The sequence below is a fragment of the Marmota flaviventris genome, chromosome X (assembly GCF_047511675.1).
Source record: "Marmota flaviventris isolate mMarFla1 chromosome X, mMarFla1.hap1, whole genome shotgun sequence".
Taxonomy (NCBI): Eukaryota; Metazoa; Chordata; class Mammalia; order Rodentia; family Sciuridae; genus Marmota; species Marmota flaviventris.
The window spans coordinates 102,534,681-102,558,585 of NC_092518.1; the positions used below are offsets into that span (position 1 = coordinate 102,534,681).

Consider the following 23,905-nt stretch of genomic DNA (forward strand, 5'->3'; position numbering starts at 1 on the left):
GTTTTCTGTATCTGTGTTTCAAAGCAAGCATTGGCTAAGTTTTCTGTATCTCCCTATCTGGCTTCTCTGTAGAATGTAACATTCTCTTTACCTCTGAGGGCCAAATTTATGCAAATTTGCTATCCAGAACAAGCATCCACTATTCCTTGCTGTTTCAGGAAGAGTTCTTTTAACCACACAAGTGCCCAGATTTGAAGGTACAGTCTGTCTTAATTACGTAATACCTCAAGGCAGTTTGTTGTGTATTTCAAGTACAAATATAGTTAACTCTTAAATGATCAAAGACTGATTATCAGGAATCTAGCTTCTCTACTAGAATCCCTATCCCATACCCAGTTATTTTTTTGTATTGATAAACTTTGACACTTCCACCCAGTGCTGAGGGGATAAGATGAAATTTCATACTCAATTCTGCTACCTTTTAATAGGACTGATAAAAAGTGTACTGAAGGAGGGATAATTACAAATCAAACATGATTTTGATTTATCCAAAATGAAAACAATACTGGTTGTTGGTACCATGAGCCCTACACAGTTCCCATGAACTCATCATAAAGGGAAAACTGGCATAAAAACAATATTAAAATTGGTCACTATGTTTTCAGACAAACTGTTAATTATGAGTGTTCAATATTCTAGCCAATACATGTGGCAAATGAACAAAGACTCAACAGTCACTATGACAATTTTATTTTTAATATATATGAAAATTAAATGTGTCACTATTTCTCTAACAATGCAAATGAGGAAAAAGAGCAACATTAGTGCAATGCTGTATTCTACAGGTAGAAACTTCCCCCAAAAGTGGAATTATCAACATTTATTTAAAAATTAACATTTTAAACAGTTTGCAACAAATAAAAAATACATTTATTTGGTTCTATTTTCAAAATTACCAAGTTACATGGCTTTCTACCTGAGAAATTCAAACTGAACAAAAAAACATGACAGATTTTTTAGCTTTCTTACAGCAGTATGAGCAGCACATACAAGGAAAAACATGAAAATACCTATTTAAAAAGACAAAGTTCAGGCCCTTATTTAATACAACATAGAAAAAGGATATGAGAAAATACTTTGCACCACTTAAATAACAGCACAACAAAGAATAACATCAATTAAGAGAATATGGTTATAATAATTTCAGTTCTATTTCACTCTTTACTAAGCCACTTGATTGAAAAGTACAGGATAAGTTGTCTTTCTCATTTAAGGCCTACACAAAAAGATTGACTCAAATCTAGAATGCATTACCACAAGCTATAAAAAATACAGGTTGTTCAGAAAGTCAACATAAAACCTGTATTCTTACTTTCTTCTAGGTCCCAGGATGGTATATAGCAAACAAACCAGACAAAAATACCATGTAAAAATGAATTAGCACCAGTTCTATTATACAAAGAAAAATTGCACATGCTATATTCAGCAATTTATTTTTTATGTCTGTTTGCTGAGCAGTAAATTGTTTCCATGTCTTAAAAACTGGGCAAAGACAAAAATTATCAAATGATGGAAAAATTTGAGATTTTTCCCCCAAAACAAACATAGCTATTTTCCATTACAAACCCAGAAAGTTCTTTGTTTCAATGACATAAAGTATGAAAAAATAAAGAGACAGGTTTTTATTGGAGGTGGATAATAACCTAGTTAACAAAGTTGTCTGACAAAATATGAGCTGTTAGTATGTTTAAAAGGCTACTCTGGACAACAGCACTTTGAACATGAATAGTCATTGCTAGTCCTCAGAGGAGAAAAGGCACTTGCCCCATGAGCACTTTTTCAAATTTGATTAGCCAAACCTAGTTTTAATAGTGGAGTCACTGGCTTAAAAGTGGGATTGAGCACGAGAGCCAACAAATTACTCATTAGTTATTATTAGTAATAGACATGATCTGCTATGGTGTGTTCACTTCTGAATTTTGCATGTTCTAATATATCATTATTAAAATACAAATTGATCCATGAAACTTGTGGCTCTTTAGATAAATGAGACTTTGTAGCTACTTCAGATACCAGGTTGCTCAAGAGGCTGGTTATGGGCACACATTGTGCGACATCATTCTTTGCAACCACACTGACTGGCATCCTACCTGTTTCTACTAGCTGGTGCTTTTCTACAGAATATCAAATTAAGATAGTTTGAAATGAATTGTAATATGAAAATGTTGCCTTTCACTGATTTTGTGGATTAAAATCATTTTATTCCTGTGCAGGCAGTATCTAATCTAACTGATATCTTCTATTGCCAGGTCAGGTATAGCTTTGTTGGGAAAATAAAGGATATCTACTGCCCCTGAGGTCCTAAATCCAACATAAGGCAGAATTCATTGGCCAAGCTTTCTATAGAACATATGCTGCACTAAGATTTAAGTCTTTAAGATAATCTATAAAATGTCTCAATTTTAAAACATATTTAAGAAGTCCAAAATGAGTAGGTAAAAAGATAAATTCTTTATGTTAAATAGAGTTTATAAATCCTGAACACATACAACTTTTCCACAACCAGAAAACTATGTTTTTTTCCCTTAACGCTTCCTAACTCCATGGCATAATTGAGGATTGAGGAGGCACTTGTTACTGTCTTATAAAAGTCAGTTTGGGGATATTCAGTGACTTTTTACAAACCGATGTCACCCAACCCTGAGTGAAAGAATTACGTATCCTGAAATGGAACTGTCATATCTTCTCTTCCCAAGTGCCATTATTGGTGCTCCAGGATATTGAATATTTCATTTTGCAAAGCCCTCTAGTTATATCACTTCAATCCTGTTGCTTTTCCATGATGGAAAGATATGGGGTTCATAACACAACAACAACAAAAAAAAACTATTAATTGTTCCCTGACCATTTAAACCACAAAGGACAATCTGAGCCCTCTTTAAATTCTTATTCCAAACTTTGTCTCTAAAAGGACAACTCTTTGGGTTTTTTTGACATATATTAATATGATGAATTACCTTCCTGTGCATACTGAAAAAACTCTCTAATGTCATGAAGAAGTCTATGCTCTAGCTGTTGTCTCTCTCTTTTATCTATAATTATTAATAAATAAAAGTGAGAAAGGATTGTTATTGCACTTGGTGTTTCTGACCAAATAAAAAAACATGTAAAAGGTTCCTTATTTGTTCACCGTTGTCCTCTTTGAAGATGAATGATACTAAATGATGATGTTGTGTCAGCAAAAGAGCCATACAGGGCTATCTCTCAACCCTTCTCAATGTTAATCTGCTCCTTCACTGGCACCAAATTAAAGGTATTAAAAAAAAGTCTGTCCTGGCCAGGTGCAGTTATACACACCTATAATCCCAGCAACTCAGGAGGCTGAGACAGGAGGATCTCAAGTTCGAGGCCAGCCTCAGCAACTTACTGATACCCTGTCTCAAAGTCAAAAATAAAAGGATCTGGGGATATAGCTCAGTGGTAGAGAACCCCTGGATTCAATCCCCAGTACCAAAAAAAAAAAAAAAAGAAAGAAAGAAAGAAATATTTAAATCATGAAGCTTTGCAAGCACATTGCTTTATCAAGCTTCATGATCCAGAGGTTTTATATTTCCAAAGCTTGCCAACACACCTGCGGTCATTTTGATCTATGTTTTACACTTTGGAAAGAGAAACAAGGTTTTGCATTTGACCCTGCTCAAGCTCTTGCTGTGTAGTTACTAACTACATAGTTATATTTGGTTTTAAATTTTCTTATTTCCAAATCATTTATTATAAATAAGAGTGTTCCTGATCAAAGTAGCCATCAGAACATTTGAAAATATAAAGAACTAGTGTAGTTGTTTGCTAAATAGCTTCCATAGTCAATGTGCTCCTGACTATTATGTCTAACATGATGATTATCAGAACTGAATATGAGATCTTTAGAATTCTCATGTCTTTTAAGCCTTCTTGCATCCTGGTTATAGTCTGCCTTCCAAGGACTCATTCTTCTTTTGGGAAAATATCCCAAATAGAAAGCATTAGCACTTTTTGATGTTATTGGCACATGTGAGGTTCTATAGTTCAAATTCTGGTCCAGTGCACTCCTACTAACCCTCCTCTTCTTTGTGTTGTCCTCTAATTGATCACTGGAACTGGACTCATGGTAGTAGCCTTCATCAAACAAGTAGTTGGGGGCCATTTTTCTCCTCTTTTTGCTGCTGTTCTTCTCATCATTAACGGAATTGCTTTCATTCTCAAGCCATGAACATCTCGGTTCATTCCTAGACCTCTTGCCTGGTGTCTTAAGCTTGTATTTGGAGTATTTTTCCTCACCATCACGTTTCCACTCTGAATATGAAGTCTGCTGACTTGACCTAGTTTTTCTTTCACAGGTAATGATTTCATCTGCATCAAGATTTCCTTTTTCAGGAGAACCATGATATGTGGTCACAGATTTCTGTTTCTCCTGTTCGTTTATGCTAAGAGTTTCACTGAAGCATTCAGAATCACTACTAATTTCCTCTAAGAAATCTGTCAAATGCACATCTAAGCCTACTGAGCTGGAGGGGGAAGAATCTTGACTTTTCCTTTGGGATTTGGAATCTTGGACCTGGTCATCTAAGAGATGGCTTTTACCATCAGTTGGGGACAGCTGATCACCAGTCTCACTGGCTGTATCCTTGCAATCATTTTTAAATCTCTTAGAGCACTCTTTGGTATAATCCACTTTCCCCCTGTTTTGTGGTTTATCCTGAGGATCCTGAGTACATACCTTTGAGCAGTAATCATCTTCCTGAACCTGTTCTCTCCTTTCAATGTTTTCGATTTGACTCCAAATGATTGAGTCAGGCATGCGTTTTCTCAAATTGATCTCAAATCCATTTCCCTTAGCATGAACGTCCCTGTGCCACTGATATGTGCTTGTTGTGTGACTTGGTTGTAGACAGATCCGGGCATATTTTGGAGTCTGATAATAGTTTAATATATAGTTAATAAATTCATCTGTTTCATAGATCTTCTCTTTCCTGCCATGGTCTCTCTCAGAGAATCTTGAAGAATAGGATTTATTAGAACTGTGGTGGTCTTCTTTTTCAAGAGACTGACCTTGGATCATTGTAGTTTTCAAGGAATTCTGGCCAGAGACCAATCTGTATCCATCAGTTAATAATTTTGCAGTCCTCTCTTTTCTAGTTGAGTATCTTAACTTTTTTCCCCGAAGGCAGTGAGAAAATTGACGTAAGCGAGCCCTATTTCGTTTCTTTATTTTTTGTGTTTGTTTATTATCTGACTTGGCAACCTGATATTTTGGCATTTCTTCTTGATTTGGAAGATGCTGAGTGTTGAATTCTTCTTCCTCCAGAATTTCCAATGTGTTCCCTGGAGTATAAATAGCTTCGGGTCCTGTAATGTCAACCTCCTGTGGGTTAAATTGTGTAGATCCCTTCAAAGGAAAAGATTAAAAATCTCATGAGAAACTAAATAGATGGAAAAAATTCCAAAGAAAACTGGGCTCTTTTAACATTATTCCAAAGAGATTTCTAATACCTGGGATAGATCCAAATTAGGAACAATATTGCACTGAAGAAATGGGAAGTAGTAAAATAAATATCTTTATCTAATATGAGCTACTTTAATTAGGTATGTGCCCTTCCTTTTATCACAAGGTACCACACTTTACATCGCTTTCAAAGCACATAACCCTTTTTTCCACTTGTTCAAAAATCGATGAACCTACTATTCTAGGTATCATAATAGGAGCTGGAGAGACAAAGAGAAATAAGAAACATTTTATAGCCTTCCCAGAAATGTCCTAGCATAAGAAATGACTGATGGGTGAAATATGTGTCCAAGAATCAACTGGCTTCAAAGATAAACAATCTCTGTTTTATATCCCAGCCTCTTACTATGGAGGGTATCTCTGAGTTGCCCTACCTCACTTGCTTCATTAAAAAGCAAGCCCATGAGGGCTAGGAAAGTGGTGATGCAATTGCCTAGTATGTGTGAGGCCCTAGGTTCTATCATTGGCATCATGAAAAAAAAAAAAACCAATAAAAAATAAATAAAAAGCTTTAAGTAGCAAACATGGTTATGACCATGGGTCTACCTACTATTGTATCTTAATGCTATCTGTTCTATATAACTACAAAGCAGGTGAAAGGTGCTGCCCACACTGCCATCCAACAAGGGTTTGTACTGTGCTCCCACTCACACCTATCATACATCAGGGTACAGTACCTGCCCATTATCTGGGATTAAAACCAGAGGGCCACATAATTGGTACAAATATTAATGGGACCAGAATTAGACACTATACCCACTTAAAAAGACACATTTTTTTTAAAAAAAAGGAGTAACCCTCAATTATTAAGTTAAACAAAAAATGCAGCAAACCTTGTTATACATGTAAATGTGAGATTTTTCTGGTCCTGATTTCATTGTTTGGCTGTCCATACTAATGAGAAAGGCCAAGATGGCAAATAGACATAAAATTAATTCTATGTAATGACATTCTCTCTTCATATTTACAAATGCTAAATATGGATTTTTTTTAAAAAATTTTGGTACTGCCCAGGAGCTCTTTACATCTCAAATCCTTTTTTATTTTTTTTTTAATTTATTTTTTTGGTCATCAGGATAGAACCCAGGGGCGCTTAACCAGTAAGCCACATCCCCAACCCCTTTTTTATATTTTATTTAGAGACAGGGTCTGGCTGAGTTGCTCAAGGCCTCATTAAGCTGCTGAGGATGGCTTTGAACTTGGTGATCCTCCTGCCTCAGCCTCCCAAGTCACTGGGATTATAGGCATGCACCACCACACCTGGCCCTTTTTTATTTTGAAACAGGATTTTGCTAAGTTGCTCAGGCTGGCCTCTCACTTGAAATCCTCTTGCCTCAAAATCCTGATTTTCTAAGATTACAGGCATGTGCCACCATGCTCACCTAAATATGGATTTTTTAAAAAATATAATTTTAGTTGTAGATGGGCACAATACTTTATTTATTTTGTGGTGCTGAGAATCAAACCCAGTGCCTCACGCATGCTAGGCAAGTGGTCTACCTCTGAGCCACAAACCCAGCCCATAAATGTGGATTTTTAAGTTAATACTTTGGAAGTATTTCTGGGTTTGAATCCAGGGCTTGTGCTGAGTCTGACTGTCTTTAGGAACCCAGAAAGGACTCTCATACATTGCTGGTGGGACTGCAAATTGGTGCAGCCAATATGGAAAGCAGTATGGAGATTCCTTGGAAATCTGGGAATGGAACCGCCATTTGACCCAGCTATCCCTGTACTCAGTCTATACCCAAAAGACTTAAAAACAGCATCCTACAGGGACACAGACACATCAATGTTTATAGCAGCACAATTCACAATAGCTAAACTGGGGAAACAACCTAGATGCCATTCAGTAGATGAATGGATAAAAAATGTGGCATATATACACAATGGAATTTTACTCAGCAATGAAAGAGAATAAAATCATGGCATTTGCAGGTAAATGATGACACTGGAGAAGATAATGCTAAGTGAAGTTAGCCAATCCCCAAAAAACAAATGCTGAATGTTTTCTCTGATATAAGGAGGCTGAGTCATAGTGGGGTAGAGAGGGAGAGCATGGGAGGAATAGATGAATTCTAGATAGGGAAGAGGGGTAGGAGAGAAAGGGAGGGGACAGGGGATTAGCAAGGATGGTGGAATATGATGGACATCATTATCCAAAGTACATGTATGAAGACACAAATTGGTGTGAACATACTTTATATACAACCAGAGATATGAAAAATTGTGCTGTATATGTGTAATAAGAATTGTAATACATTTCAGTATTATTTATTTTTAAAAAGATCAATAAAAAATAAACAGGTATTTCATTAAAAAGGATAATCAAATGGAAAATAAGCATATGAAAAAATACCCAGTATTATTTGTTGTTAGAACTTTCACATTAAGGGGTTGGGATTGTGGTTCAGTGGCAGAACGCTTGCCTCGAATGTGTGAGGCACTGAGTTCAATCCTGAGCACCACATAAAAATAAATAAATAAATAATAAAGGTATTGTGTCCATCTACAACTACAAAAATATTTATAAAAAAGAAATATCACATTAAAACCATAATGGGATACCTGAGAGATTGTTAGGTATATATATTTTATATAAATGTATAACATTATATATATATATATATATATATATATATATATATATATATATATATATTATTTGCAAAATAAAAAATGTTAATAAACAATAAAATAATAAAAAAGGAACCCAGAAAGGGAAAGAAACACCTTCCAAAAATGAAACTCTCCAAACAAAACAAATGCTCTGTGAGATAAGAAATTCTTCAGCAAACAGTTCAAGACTGGACTAACATAAGCTTGCTACAGGCTCTCCCTTCACATCCAAACATGTCACAGATGAATTGACAAGTAAAGTTAATAGAAGACAGCAACCTAACACCCACACCTACCCATTGCTTCCCCTTGCATTTTTCTGTTTCAGAAAAAAATCAATAAACTAGCTAAATGCTCTGGGTAATACAGTCCTGAAGTTTAGAAATATAAAGTATATGTATAGGATGGCAGAGTTGAGACCACTCATTTAGAGAATGTAGATATCCCTTTTGGAAATTCCCAGTTAGGGTTATTAGAGATCAGTTGATTTCCAAGCAACCCCAGTGAATGCTATGAGTCTTCCATGAGTTGATTTTCAATAAGCCAGTGCTTAAATGAAAAGGCTGGAGCTCAGAAAGGTTAATACCTACCCAAACTGAATAACAATTTGGAAATAGCCCTACCGAGATTTTCCTCAGGAGTACCCGTAGCAATCGAAGGGCCTCAACTCTCCTCTGAGCCAGCAGGTGCTTCCTCTCCTGCCATTCTTCTGGAGAGTCTGGCTCCTCAGGTGCCTCAGCTTTGGCCTTCACCTTCTGCTTCCTTGACCTGTGGCTGTCCCTCTCCTTCAGGGCTCGCCTCCTGGTCCTGGCCTTCTTCCTCTTTTCGTGGGCTCTCCTCTCCTCATCTTTTCTTTTTCTGGACAAAGATTAACATCAAACCATTCAAAAGGTATTTATTAGACATTTGGCCTCCTCTTTCCTCCTTCCCCTGTCAGGGAAGGACAGATCATTTAGGTTTCCAGGAATATACCACTGTTAACCCAAAACCTAGCACAGACAACTCATGACAAACACACACACACACACACACACACACACACACAAATAAAATTACTGTTAAGCATCGGTCAAGGGAGAAAGATACATGATTTAGTTGGTCAGATACAAGCATGTAAAGGAAATCTTATGCAAAGATAGACTATCAAAAGAAGAGGAGGAAGAAGAGAAAGAGGAAGAAGAAAGCTGCAGATTTCAAAAGAGGGGCTCCATCCTCCACACTCTCAAACCATAAGCAATGACAACAGGACCCAGCTTTCAAAGTGATTTCATTTTTCTTGAGATTAAAATATTCTGTGGGTTGGTTTCACATAGGCAGTTAAAGATAAGACAAGGCACTAAGAAAATCTTCAAGATGAAAACTGATTCCTGGCCCCTATTACTTAGCATAAACACTATTGTAAAAACACACTGGCTTGGGAGAATATGGTTTTTAATGCCTTTTTCAGAAAATTAAAATTAATTCAGTTAGGTCCCTATGAGAATGTGGGAAGGAGAAAGAAAGAGCAACTACCTGAAGTCAGGACTTAGCCAAGTGACAAAGGACTGTCTAAATGGGATATTCAACCTGGAATTTGGAGGAGAACCATATCTTGACTGGGTTCTAGTTCCCTAGCTGTGATCTCAAGTAACTCCTATCACCCCACAAGACAAAAAGTGAGGGGCACATGGAAGGGTACTGTTAGCTCCTTTTATGAATGTTATAATTTACATTCAAGAGGAGGGGCCAGGAGGTAAAACTGGTTTTCAGAGCCCTATATTTCTAGCCCATCTGCACCTCCTTGACAAACCTTTGGAAATCCAGTACCCCATTCTAGGTTTAAGCCTCTAAATTGGAAAACGATAAGCTCAAAAAAATAAATGTGGAAGCTCCATAAATTCACAGAAAGAATTTAAGCCAACAAGAAAAACGGCCCCAACAAATCTGTGACTTTCTTGCCTATGGGTTACTCTGATAAATGTGAGTACAGTACCTATGGTTTGTTGACCAGTTTGCAGAATAAAATCTTTTATAAACCTATTCATCATTTTAAATTGGTAAGTAATATTGGTAGATAATAGGTAAATTACTCAAATTTCTAATTTTCTAGGTTAGAATTTTTACTATAAGACTCCCTGAGCCTTCTTTTAAAAATAATTTCTTTCCAGGCATCTTAATCTGGCTAGTCCCATAATTCCTTATTGCTTATTCTCATTTATAGACATATTTTTCCAGTCTCTTGTTTTCAACTGTTTCATCATTTTGGTTTCATTACAGCACAATTTAAAGACTTTAACCTTCAATAGAGTTTTGCAGTCTATACCAATATCTGTCCCCCACCTCAATGTTATCTATCATGTTTAGCTATTCACCCAAAGGAATCAATCTACAAATCAAAAGAAAAACCCTCCTTACCTAAAATCAGTCTACTCACCTTTCAGCCACCTCCTCTTCTCTTCTCTTTTCTTTTTTCCTTTCTTCCTCCAGTTCTTGTAATTTTAGCCTTTCCTGATTTCTCCTCTTTACAGCTCCTTCACTGAAGTGTTTGGTTGTATCAAACATAACCTGCCTCCAAACAGTTTAAAGTTTTATTAGAAAGATTTGTCAGTTGACTGGATGTGACCCAGGCCAGAGAGATTAAAAAAAAAAAAAAGATGGTACATGGCAATTTGAAACCAAATGAATTCAAAATATCCTCTCTGCATCCCAGTGCCCATATTGTTCCACTGCTTCTCAGTTACCAGCTGAAAAGTACTTGTGAACACTCAGATTTTCTTTAGTAGAACCCTTGCATAATTATATCAAACATTACTTGACCTTTTACAATTTAATATGTCAAATATATTTCAATAAAGATGTAAAAAAAAACCCTTGAAGAGTTTGGCTGACATGGTCATGGGCAGCATCACAGCACCAACATCAGCACACTCTAGAAATGTGAGTATATTACCTCTGGTTTGTTTTAAAAATCAACTGAATTACTGTATTTATGTAAATGATCAGGAATAAAAAAATAGTCAGTTAGCTTAATGGGAAATGGGGGTGGGGACAGAGAAAAACTACAAGAAAACTGAACAATGTGATGTGAAATATGACTACCATGATTATTAAACTACTTTTCAAATCATAAATAAAGTGAAAGTCAGACTGAGATAAACAGATTTGCTTAAAAATGTAAAAGCAGCTAGAGAGAGCTATTTAAATCTATATGATAATGAAAAACAACAAATTCATGACCATGGTTACCTTTGAGGGGAGAAAGGAGAATATGATTGAGGGTGGGTACATAGAAGGGAAGTGCTCTTTCATCATACTAGTAATGGTTTATTTTATAAGCTGAGCAATAGTATATGAGTAGTCATTATAATTTTTGGTATGTCTTTTATCTTACTGAATAGCTCATAATTTTAAAATATGCATTTTAACAAAAGTGCTCACACATGATCACACACACACAAAGCTAAAAGTGCAAATTCATGCTAACGCTAATGACTGATTTAGAGAAAAAGGAGCGTATGGTTATCTCTTTTCCACTGCTGGGTTAAGATTTCCAAAAGTAGATGACCAAAGCATACAGACATCAATGAGATGACATGACTGGATAGACAGGCTGATTTTGAAAGTAAAAGATCCAAATCTGGTAGGATTATGTTTTATCAGTTTACCTGACAGACATGCTGAAAATATAAGCTGTGACTCCCAGAATAATAAGGGAATAAACTGTTCTCCTTATGGTTTTAAACTGCATGTGTCCCTCTCTCTCAGCAACCTAACACAACAGAATATGAGATAGTTCATAGGAGCCACAAATAATCTTTTAATGCCCTCAAGAAGCTGCAGCAGAACCCCAGATTATAACAACCATCATGCCTGAGAGTAGAAGGAGTGTTCAAATCAAGATTATTTTTCTCCCTAGACATCCATTGCTTAATGACAACATAAGTCTTTACCTGAGTTATTAATCAGAGCCTGGTGGAATCTAAGGAAATTTATTCTAGATGCTTCCTTCCAGCTTTGACTCAGGATCACCTGAAAAGTGGGAAATAAAAGAAAGTCTGGCTACTTCTTACCTTAATGTTACATGCCAGAGCTTTCCCATCATCGCCTTTAAGCATCAGCTTCATCCCTCGAAGGGACTCCATGGCTTTAATAAAGTCCGTTGACTCCTGGTACTGTATAAAGGCCTCAAATGTCTGCAAGCCAAAGCTAAACCCCCCAAAGCTCCCACCAGTCATCACTTCTCTGTAGGGGTCAAGCATAGGGATATCCACATTCTTGATCTTCCCGAAACTTTCAAAGACTACCCGAACAATCTCTTCACATGGCTTCTCCCCACTGGAACCTTTTGGTGCAAACCATTTACAGGGCAAGCCTTCAAAATATATGGAATCTGGGCTCTTATCATGGTCCTGCTCTTCAGCCCCATCACTCAGTGAAGCTTCTTTTTCCCTGGGGAAGTGTTCCCACTCTCCCAAGGCATCTGTAGCCACTACTTTTAAGTCTGTTTTCAAACCATTTAGCTTGATGATCTTTCCATGTAACTTTGCCTTTAAGATTTGAACCAAACTTCTGGTTTCAGCCTCACCCTCAAATCGGATAAAGTCTTTTGTACTCTTGGAGAGCCGAACTGTGGTGAACTGGTCAGGGCAAATGAGGCTCTTTAGCTGGTCAAGAACTTCCCAGTTAGAGAAGGGCCTCACAGGATCCATACTTTCTGGGAGCAATACACTGATCATCAATTTTGCTATGGGCTTGAGGTAGAGGTGCTGAGCCGCACAGAGCTCTGTTGCCTCAGAGTTATCATATACCACTGTGACTGTCATGGTATCCTCAGTTCACCTTAAAGGGCAAAAGAGAAAATTTTGATACAAATGGAGCAAAACACAGATTTGTATTACAAAATGGTGCTTTGCTGGACTTAGATCTATACTATGGGTAGAATTAAAATAATATCTTACAACTCATGGAACTAAGAAGCAATCCCAGAAGGGATGCAGGATACAAGGTTAATACAAAAAAGTCAATAGTTTTCTTACATGCCACCAATGAACAAGCAGAACTTGGTATTTAAAACACGATACCATATATATTAGCATCCAAAATAATGAAAGATTTAAGTAGAGATCTATCAAATGTGTACAAGATCTATATGAGGAAAACTGCAAAACTCTGATGAAAGATATCAAAAAACTAAATACGTGGTCCATGGAAAGGAAAACTCAAGATATCAGTTCTTTCCAACTTGATCTATAAATTCAGTGCAATTCCAATCAAAATCCCAGAAAGTTATTTTATGGATAACAACTGATTGTAAAGTTTATACAGAGAGGCAAAAGACCCAGATTAGTCAATTCAATATTAATGGAGAGGAACAAAGTTGAAGAACTGACACTATCTGACTTCAAGACTTTGGTAAGGCTACAGTAATCAAGATATGGCACTGGCAAAAGAACAGACAAATAGATCGATGGAACAAAATAGAGACTCCAGAAATAGACCCACATAAACATATTCAACTGATTTTTGGAAAAGGAGCAAAGACAATACAATGGAGCAAAGGTAGTCTTTTCAGCAAATTTTTGCTGGAACAATTGTACATCCATGTGACCTTGAATATGACGATGACTTTTGAATGCAATGCAGGCATGATCCATTAGAGCAATAACTGATAAGCTGGACTTCATTAAAACTTAAAACTTCTGCTCTGTAAAAAAAATACTATCAAGAGAATATAAAAGACAAGTCACAGATTGGGAGAAAATATTTGCAAAAGATAAAGAATTGTTATCCAAAATATATGAAGAACACTTAAAACTCAACAATAAGAGAATAATCTGATTATAGAATGGACCAAAGGTCTTAATAGACATTTCCTCAAAGAAAATATACAAATGGAAAAACACACATAAAAAGATACTCCACATACATCATAAGTCATCCAGGAAATGTAAATTAAAACAACAATGAGATGCCATTAACACCTATTAAATTGCTAAAACATTGATCACACCAAATGCTGGTGAAGAGCAGGGGCTAGGGTTGTGGCTCAGTGGCAGAGCATATTCTTCGCACATGTGAGGCACTGGGTTCAATCCTCAGCACCACATAAAAATAAATAAAAAATAAAGATAATATGTCCATCTACAACTAATTTTAATATTTATATTTAATATAAATATTTAAAAAGATGTAGAGCAACAGAAAATCACTTATTGATGGTGGGAATGGAAAATGGTATAGACAATTTTGAAGACAATTTGCTATCTTTTACAAAACCAAACATACTGTTGCCATGCAATCTAGCAATATTCCTTTATTTACCCAAAGAAGGTAAAAACATATGTCCACACAAAATCTGTATTCAATAGTTATGGGAGCTTTATTCATAATTGTGCAAACCTGGGAGCAACCAAGATGTTCTTTGGTAGGTTAAGTGGATTTAAAAAAAACACTTTTTTAAAATATATATTTTTAGTTGTTGATGGACCTTTATTTTATTCATTTATTTATATGTGGTGCTGAGAATCAAACCCAGTGCCTCACACATGCTAGGCAAACACTCTGCCACTGAGCCACAACCTCAGCTCCTAAAAAAAAAAACAACTTTGTTACATCTAAACAATGGAATATGGAATATCACACAGCACTAAAAAGAAATGAGCCACAAAGCTACTGAAAAGACAAGGAGGAAACTTAAGTGCATATAATAAAGAGAAAGAAGCCATATACTGTATAATTTCAACTATATAACATTCTAGAAAAGATAACTAGGGAGACAGTAAAAATATTAGTGGTCACCAGGGGTAAAGGGGAGGAAGGTATGATCACGCTCAGCATGGCGGATTTTTAGGGTGTGTTATGGTTTAGTTATTAGGTGTCCCCAAAAGCTCATGTGTGAGAAAATGCAAGAAAGTTTCAAGGTGAAATGATTGGGTTACAGAGACTTAACCCAATCAGTGAATTAATTCCCTGACAAGGATTAACTGAGTGGTAAATGAAGGATGGTAGGATGCAGCTGGAGGAGGTGAGCATTGGGGGCATCTTTGTTGAGTAGAGCTCTCTCTCTGCTTCCTGATCATCATGTGAGATGCTTCCCTCTCCTCTGCCATTTTCTTCCGCATGATGTTTTGCCTCACCTGGAGCCCCAGGGAATGGAGCCAACTATCTATGGAGTGAGACCTCTGAAACTGTGAACCCCCAGATAGACTTTCCCTCCTTAAAAGTGTTCTTGTAGGTCTTTTGGTCATGGTAACAAAAATTCTGACTAAAACAGGCAGTTTTATTTATAGTTCAGGGGGCTGGGGTTGTGCTCATTGGTAGAGCACTTGCCTAGCATGTGTGAGGCACTGGGTTCAATCCCCAGAACCACATATAAATAAATGAATAAAATAAAGGTATTGTGTTCATCTACAACTAAAAAATATTTTTTTAAAAAAAGAGTTCAGGGACACCAAGATGGCAGACACAGTATTAGAAAAGCCACTAGAGAACAAGGAGCCAAGTCCTGTCTCTGTTTACAATAAATCCCATTATCATGACAACTCCCACCCCTGAGGACTTATCACCATGACAACTCCTACCATATGTTCAGTATTTTAAAATGACCAATGGGAGTAAAGTGGGAAGTATTCTAATTCAGTTTTCTGAAGTAACCAATGAGGGGAAATTGGACAATATTCTAATCAGGTATCATAAGATAACTAATGGGAGCAAGTGGGGTAAGGTCTTCCACCAGGTCTGTATAGGGGAGAGAACACCTCACAGCTCAGCATATAAGACACAAATTTCCAGAGATTTGGGCCTTGAGCTCTTCTCCCTTGCTTGGCTCACTCTGCTCTACCTAATGGAGTACTACTCTTATTTTCACCTTCAATAAATCTGTATTTTCCTGTTACTTGTGTGTGTGTCTTGCTCAAGTCTTTGTTCAGGACACCAAGGACCAGAACCCTAACTGGACACCCTGACGATAACACTATAAATGATACCATAATGGTAAAAACATACTGTTATACATGTGTCCAAACTCATAGAATGTATAAGGCCAAGAGTGAATCCTAATGTAAACTATGAATTTGGGGTGACAATGATGTGTCAATGTGTTAGTCAACTGTAACATGTACCATTCTGCTGGGGGGATGTTGACAATGGTGGAGGCTATGTGTGTGGTGGGGCAGGGGATATATGGCAACTCTGTACCTCCCGCTCTATGAACCTAAAACATCTCTAAAACATAAAGCCTAATAATAATAATAACAATAATAATATCTGATTTTTATTTAATAACATTTAATATATTTTAGAATTTTCAAAGAGTTTCCATATCTTCGATCTCAGTTTCTTAACCATAAAATAGAGAAAACAGAACCTCTGAGGATTAAGTGAACAAGTATAGGTGACATCCTTATAACAGTACCTGGCACACAGAAAGTTTTCAATAAACATAAGCTATAACGGTTATTTATTAGTGGTTATTTATCTCATTTTATTTATGAAGCAGCCTGTGATAAGATAATTTCATGCCTGTTTTACAGATAGGGAGATTCCAATAGAGTAAAGGAAATTAAATGGCTTGCTGATATATTAAAACTCCAAAATTCCAAATCTTCAATCTATTAAACAATTTATCTCAAATGTAAACTTTCATAAAAACCTTCTGGGGGGTCTAGGGATACAGTTCAGTTGGTAGAATGCTTGCCTTGCATGCACAAGGCCCTGAGTTTGATCCCTGGCACCACAAAAAAAAAAAAAAAAAAGAAAAAGAAAAAGAAAAAACCTACTGGGGGTTATATATAAACAGGGCAAGGGTAAAATACATGTAGCACATTGAATGCATACCCAGTTGATAATTCTAACCCATACACTTGGTTTAGCATCTTCTGTCCAGGTTGGTTTCCAAGTCTTTTTGAAATTTTTTATTGGTACATTATAATTACAAATAATAGTGGGATTCATTGTGACATATTTGTCACATAACATAATTTGATCAATTTCATTTCCCAATAACTCTTCTTTCCATCCTCATGACCCCATTCCTCTACTCTACTGGTCTCCCTTCTATTTTCATGAGATTCCTTTTTTTTACTTTTCCTCTCTAGCTTCCACATATGAGAAGAAACATATGACCTTTGACTTTCAGATTCTGGCTCACTTCGCTTAATATGATACTCTCCAGTTCCATCCATTCTCCTGCAAATGACATAAGTTCATTCTCCTTTGTGGCTAAATAAATCTCCACTGTGTATATATAACATACATATTCTTTATCCATTCATCTGTTAACAGACATCTAGGCTGGTCCCATAATTTGGCTATTGTGAATTGCACTGCTATGAACATGGGTATGCTCATCTCTAAAGTATGCTTACTTTAATTATTTTGGATAAATACTGAGGAGTGGCATAGCAGGGTCATATGGCAGTTCCATTCCTAGTCTTTTGAGAAAACTCCATATTGATTTCCATAGTGGTTGTACTGATTTACAATCCTACTAACAGTTGAAAAGCGCTCCTTTTCCCCTACATCCTTGCTAACATTAATTATTCTTTGTACTCTTGATAATTACCATTCTAACTGGAGCTGAAACATTAGTGTAGTTTTGACTCGTATTTCACTGATTGCTAAAGATGTGAAAATTTTTTATATATTTGTTGGTCATCTGAATTTCTTCTTTTGAGAAATGTCTATTTAGTTCATTTGCTCATTTATTGGTTGGGGTTTTGGCTTTTTTAATATTAAGTTTTTTGAGTTCTTTATATATTTTGGACACTAATCCTCTGTCAGAAGAGTAGCTGACAAAGATTTTTTCCCATTTTATAGGTTCTCTCTTCATGCTTTTCTTTTGCTATGCAGAAGCTTTTTAGTTTGATGCTATCCCATTTATTAACTCTTGGTATTATTTCTTGAGTCTTAGGAGTCCTATTAAAGGAAGTCACTGGCTGTGCCTATATATATTGCCCCTATGTTTTCTTCTAGCCCTTGCAAATTTTCTGGTCGAATTCCTAGGTCTTTTGTCTACTTTGACTTGATGTTCATGCAGGGTGCATGATAGGTAACAAGTTTCATTCTGCTACATATTAATAAACAGTTTTCCCAGAACCATTTGTTTAAAAAAGGCTCTCACCAAATAGATAGGTCATTCAGATGTAAAATCAACAAAAATATTTGAGACCTAAAAATACTATAAATCCAATGGACCTAAAAGATATCTACAGAATATTTTATCTAACAACAGTTGGATATACTTTCTTCTTAGCTGCTCATGGAATTTCTTCAAAATAGACCTTATTTTAGGTCACGAAGCAAGTCTTAGCAAATGAAAAAAAAGTCAATATAATTATTTGCATATCATCAGATCATAATGGAATGAAATTAGAAATTAACAGTAAGAAAAATTATAGAAATCACTGAAACACACTGAGATTGAACAAAGTGCTTCTGAATGATGAATAGGTCATAGAAGACATCAGAGGAGAAACTTAAAAATTCTTAGAATCAACTGAGAATAGAGATACAACATACCAGAATCTCTGAGACACTAATAAGGCAGGGTTTGTTTGTTTGTTTGTTTGTTTATATCAGGGATTGAACTCAGAGGTACTTAAGCACTGAACCACATCCCCAGCCTTATTTTGCCTATTTTATATTTTTATTTAGAGACAGGATCTCACTGAGTTTCTTAGCACCTCACTTTTGCTGAGGCTGGCTTTGAACCTGAAATCCTCCTGCTTCAGCCTCCTCAGCTGCTGGGATTACAGGTATGTACCATGACACCTGGCCTAGGAAGGCAGTTCTAAGAGGAAAGTCTGTAGCACCAAATACCTATGTAAAAAAATCAGACAGATCCTAAATAAACAACTTAATGATGCATCTCAAAGTCCTAGAAAAAGAAGAACAGATCAATTCCAAAACCAATATAAGGAAGGAAATTATTAAGATCAGAACCAAAATTAATTAGAGAATTTAGAAAGGATCAATGTAACAAAGAGTTGGTTCTTGGGCTGGGGATGTGGCTCAAGCGGTAGCGCGCTTGCCTGACATGCATGCACCCTGGGTTCAATCCTCAGCACCAAATACAAACAAAGATGTTGTGTCCACCGAAAATTTAAAAAAATATATTAAAATTCTCTCTCTCTCTCTATCTCTCTCTTTAAAAAGAAGGGTTGGTTCTTTGAAAAGATGAACAATATTAATAAACCCTTAGCCAACCTAACAAAAAGAGAGAGAGAGAAGACCCAAACAAATAAAATCAGAGGTAAAAAAGAAATGAGCTGTGCCACAGATATCACAAAAAAATCCAGAGGACCACTAAGGGCTATTTTGAAAATTTACATTCCACAAATTGAAAAATATAGAAGAAATGGACAGATATGAATGCATAAGTCCTACCCAAATTGAACCAAGAGGACATAGGAAACCTAAACAGACCAATAACAAGCAATGAGATTGAAGTGGTAATAAAAAGCCTTCTCTTTTAACTTTGTATATTTCTTCTTGCTTCGTTTTTTGAATTATGATAAGCATTGTTACATTTGCTTTAAAAGTTTTTAATTAAAAGCAGAAACATATAATAACAAGCTATTAGAAGGAAATAAAGTATAACTGCTGATATAAACTTGTGTATAAAAGGTTCAAAACAGATTAATATAGTAGCAACCCCTTCCCTGACCAAAGACACCCCTCTATCCGCCATCAATGTAAATGCTCCTAGGAACCTGAACCTATAAATCAAAGTTTGTGTGAATCACGACTGAAGCTGGGAGATTAGGATAGGACTTTTTGAATAATGAAGGATCACTTGGCAACTGCAATAGTAGCTGCATCACAAGCTGCAGAAATCATTTATGAAACTGCCTTATTGAGACATAACTGACGTACAATAAAACACATTCCATAACATAAACTGTGCATGTATCAAAATTGTACATTTTAGTAAGTTTTAACATATGTACACATGCCCATAAAACCCTGATCACGACAGTGAAAACACTCATCACCCACCCAAAATTTCTTGTGCTCTTTTGTAAACCCTTTTCAGCCTTCAGCAACCACTGATCTGAATGCCAAATGCTTAAGTCCTATCTGACTTATTGGGTAACGTAATAAAAATAGACATTTTTTCTGGAAAATACTCATACAATGCTAAATTTCAACAGGTATTTTCCTGTAAATCAAAATGATTTCTCAATTTCAAGCTTAATGTGCCAATCTTTATCTAGTTAAAGCTGTATGGAGTCTTGTTTTGCTCTTGAAAATAGGTCTAAAAAGATTTGTTTCCCCCTATATGATCCCTGTTTGTAACCCTGTTTAAACCAAATAAACATATTCTAGAATATTATCTATTTTAAATTATATATTACACATTAGAGTATATATTAATTAAAATATATCTGCTAAAAACAGGTAGAATCACTGAGACCAATTTATTAGGCTATTACTCAAAATTGATTATGTAGAACAATCTAACTTACCCTTTAAATTTCTTTTTAATATTCCTGTGCTTCAACTGACAATAATGGTAGAATTCATTAACATTCTCATTATTTTCACCATTGTAATATCCACAGATTGATTTATTCAACAAGGTTTTCAGAGTCTAGTATAAACCAAGCCCTGATGAAAAAGAATGCCATAATTATGACCTTCATAAATTAATCAAAAGGTCAATTTTTAAAAAAAATTGTTTAATTTTAGTAATACTTAACATTAGGGTTATTTTGACATAATTATTAAAGCATGGAATATAATTTGCTCTAATTCAATCTCCAGGGCTTTCCTTTCCCCTCTTCTTCTCCCTCCACCTGTTCCCTTCCCTCCACTGTACTGGTCTTTCTGCTATTTACTTATATAGATTTTTAATTAGTGTCTTGGATATATATGATGGTGAGATTCACTGTTGTATATTCATATACAAACATAGGGAAGTTAGGTCAGATTCATTCCACTGTTCTTCCCTTATCCTGATTTTCCTCTCTCCCCCTCAGTCTCCTTTCTCTACTCCACTGATCTGTCTCCTGCTTTATTGGAATTTTCCCCTTCCTTCAAAAGGTCAAATTTTAATGAATATTTTTACCTATTTCCCTGTTCTCTTATATTTCACCTTTACACCTTCTCCAACCTCATGCACACATTTTGCTGCTAGCTTTGTGATTAAAAGCCATACTACTGAAATGATTTATTCCTTAATACCTTTATAGAGGCCAATAGGAGGTCCTTTAACCTTAAAAAATTACAGTTACTTAATAATGCTTACACAATATGCATTCTAGCAATGGCTTGTGTACGTAGCTTTACAGAAATATTTCACTCAACATGCTCCCAATGCCAGAACATTTCTAGAAGATTCTCAGAGAACATGCTGCTTTCTCTTATCACCTGGAACTTCATCTTCCTTACCACTGTACCTAGTAGCAAAGCTGGCCAAATAGGAGTAGAATAAGAGATTAGGGGAAAGGTGTCACACTGGAAATGTTCTCCCAAGCCTAAAATAGTTGTTTTAAACTGCAGTGAAAACTCAATAAATTCTGCACAGTCTGCATCCAAAATCATTCCAAAACCTTTTCTCATTTCAGAACATATTAGAGAGCCTCATCTTATACCTCTCGGGTTTTTAAAATCAAATTAACTTTGAAACATTGAAAGTACTTGAGTCATAAGTATCCACCCATTTGTTCTCTCTTATTCTTTCTCACTCAAATATTTGCTGTCAGAGTGTTTAGCAAGGTGATCTGAATAAGTCACATTTAAAAAAAAAACAACAGTAGAAAATACTAGGACAATCTGCATAACTCAATATCCTCTTTTGAAGTAGGTCTTACTGCCTTTCTTTTTTCTCCAGGCTTTTGAACCTCCAAGTTTGTCATTTTGAAAGCATTTTAGATGTATAAAATTATATCAACATATTTATGTAAGATAGCAGGGCAGCCAGTATTTGTTAGGGTCAGATCAACCTAGGAAATTTGCAACCTTCTGGTCATATAGAATCCCAGTAAACAGGGTGCAGTGGTACATGCCAGTAATACGAGCAGCCCAGAAGGCTAAGGCAAGAGAATTACAAGTTCAAAGCCAGCCCCAGCAACTCAGCAAGGCCCTAAGCAACTTATCAAGACCCTGTCTCAAAATAAAACATAAAAAGTGTTAGGTATATGGCTCAGTGTTAAATTGCCCTGTGTTAAATCCCTATTAACCTCTCCCCAATAAAAAGAATTCCAGTAAGTTTTGACCAAATAGAAATATTTTCTGGCTCTTTAGTCAAGATGCCACAGATAAATGTTCAAGCATTCTGACACATCATTAACCCAAACAGCATTTTAAAACGAAGCCTTAACCATATGCTCTGATCTTTGGAATAATTTCAAAATCACATCATTAAAATAAACTGTACTCAATTTTGCAATAGTAGGAATATAGCCAGTAGATAACCCTGTAAACAACCAAATTCCCAGATTAAGATGGTATGAAAGAGATTATGGGGGGTGGGCAATGAAGATTTCTGGAAAGAAGTGACTTGTGAAGATCCACAGCCATTCAGTAATGATAACTTTGCAACAGTGAAATATTAGAGTTCTACAAAGACAATCTCTGCTATCATCACTCAAAGAAACTTACCTCTAAGGTAGAGTTTAGTGTGGGGATTTTTTTTTTTTTTTTTTTTTTTTTGGTGTTAGGGATTTAACCTAGGGATGCTTTACCACTGAGCTACATCCCCAGTCCTTTTTTTATATGTTCATTTATTTTTATGTGGTGCTGAGGATTGAACCCGGTGCCTTGTATGTGTGAGGCAAGCACTCTACCACTGAGCCCCAGCTCCAGCCCCCCAGTCCTTTTTATTTTGTTATTTTGAGACAGGGTCTCATTAATTTGCTGAGGGTTTCCCTAAATTGCTGAGGTTGGCCTCCTACTTGCCATCCTCCTGTTTCACCCTCCCCAGTCACTGGAATTACAGACATGTGCCACCACACCCAGCTTAGTATGAGGAATTTTGATCTTGAAATAAAGAAAAATAGATTTGTGTTAATTCATCTCTCAGGGCAACTTAATTTTCTGTTTTCTTCTCCCTGTGTCAAAAGATTGTTCTAAGGTTTCCTTTATGTGATATTTGTGAAAGCAAAGTGCTTTGAGTGCTTCTGAGGCTAACAGAAAATGAATAAACTTTTAAAAAGTTTGTATTCAGCCTTTCCATGCAAATGCATTTATATAACTCTGTATGCTGGGGTGAGCACAGTCATCCTCCCATGACAGCAAGGGAGGGAGCTATTTTTAAAAAACTGTATATACAAAGCAGTGGGCAGACCTGTCCAACAAGTCTTTTAGTCTTTTGCCTCTTCTTCAGCACTTTGTTGAAAAGCACCTTTTTTTGCAGACACCTCCAGCCAAGAATGACGCTTTATACCTTGGATTAATTTACCATAATGCTACTAAAGTTGACTCTTTCTACTTTCTCTTCTCCACATGACCTCAAAAAAGAAAGAAAAGGCCATCATGGATGTAAAGGAATGTGGCTAAGTATCTCCCATACTTTTTCCTCACTCACTGAGTAATATTAGAATTGTTTGTGGGAAATGCATCTTAGGAAATTACCAGTGTTTTGCTTCCAGGTTCTGTCTTGAGTCTGAAAATTACCAGCAGAATTCCTGTCCACAGTCGCCACCTACAGGAGAAAAGCAACCTTCACATGGGACCTGGCTTTGTCCTACTAAGTTTCTGAGTGCAGCAGTATTTCCCCAGCTTTTCAAAACCCTAAGGTGATCTTATTTGAATACAAGTCCCACAGAACCACATATTACCCGATATCTTATGTGGAAAATGTGATCGAGGGAGGAAAAACTGGGG

General features: G+C 36.2%; 1 protein-coding gene across 1 annotated transcript; it reads right to left on the reverse strand.

Annotated features, from left to right (window-relative positions):
- Positions 1–3,745: 3,745 nt before the first annotated feature.
- LOC114089841 (A-kinase anchor protein 17B) lies at positions 3,746–12,900 on the reverse strand. The gene is made up of 4 exons (XM_027931787.2): positions 12,148–12,900; positions 10,512–10,642; positions 8,722–8,956; positions 3,746–5,365 (listed from the first exon to the last, which is right to left on the reverse strand). Exons 1-4 carry the CDS (start codon positions 12,898–12,900, stop codon positions 3,746–3,748), a joined length of 2,739 nt encoding a protein of 912 aa, XP_027787588.2.
- Between the last annotated feature and the right edge of the window lie 11,005 nt (positions 12,901–23,905).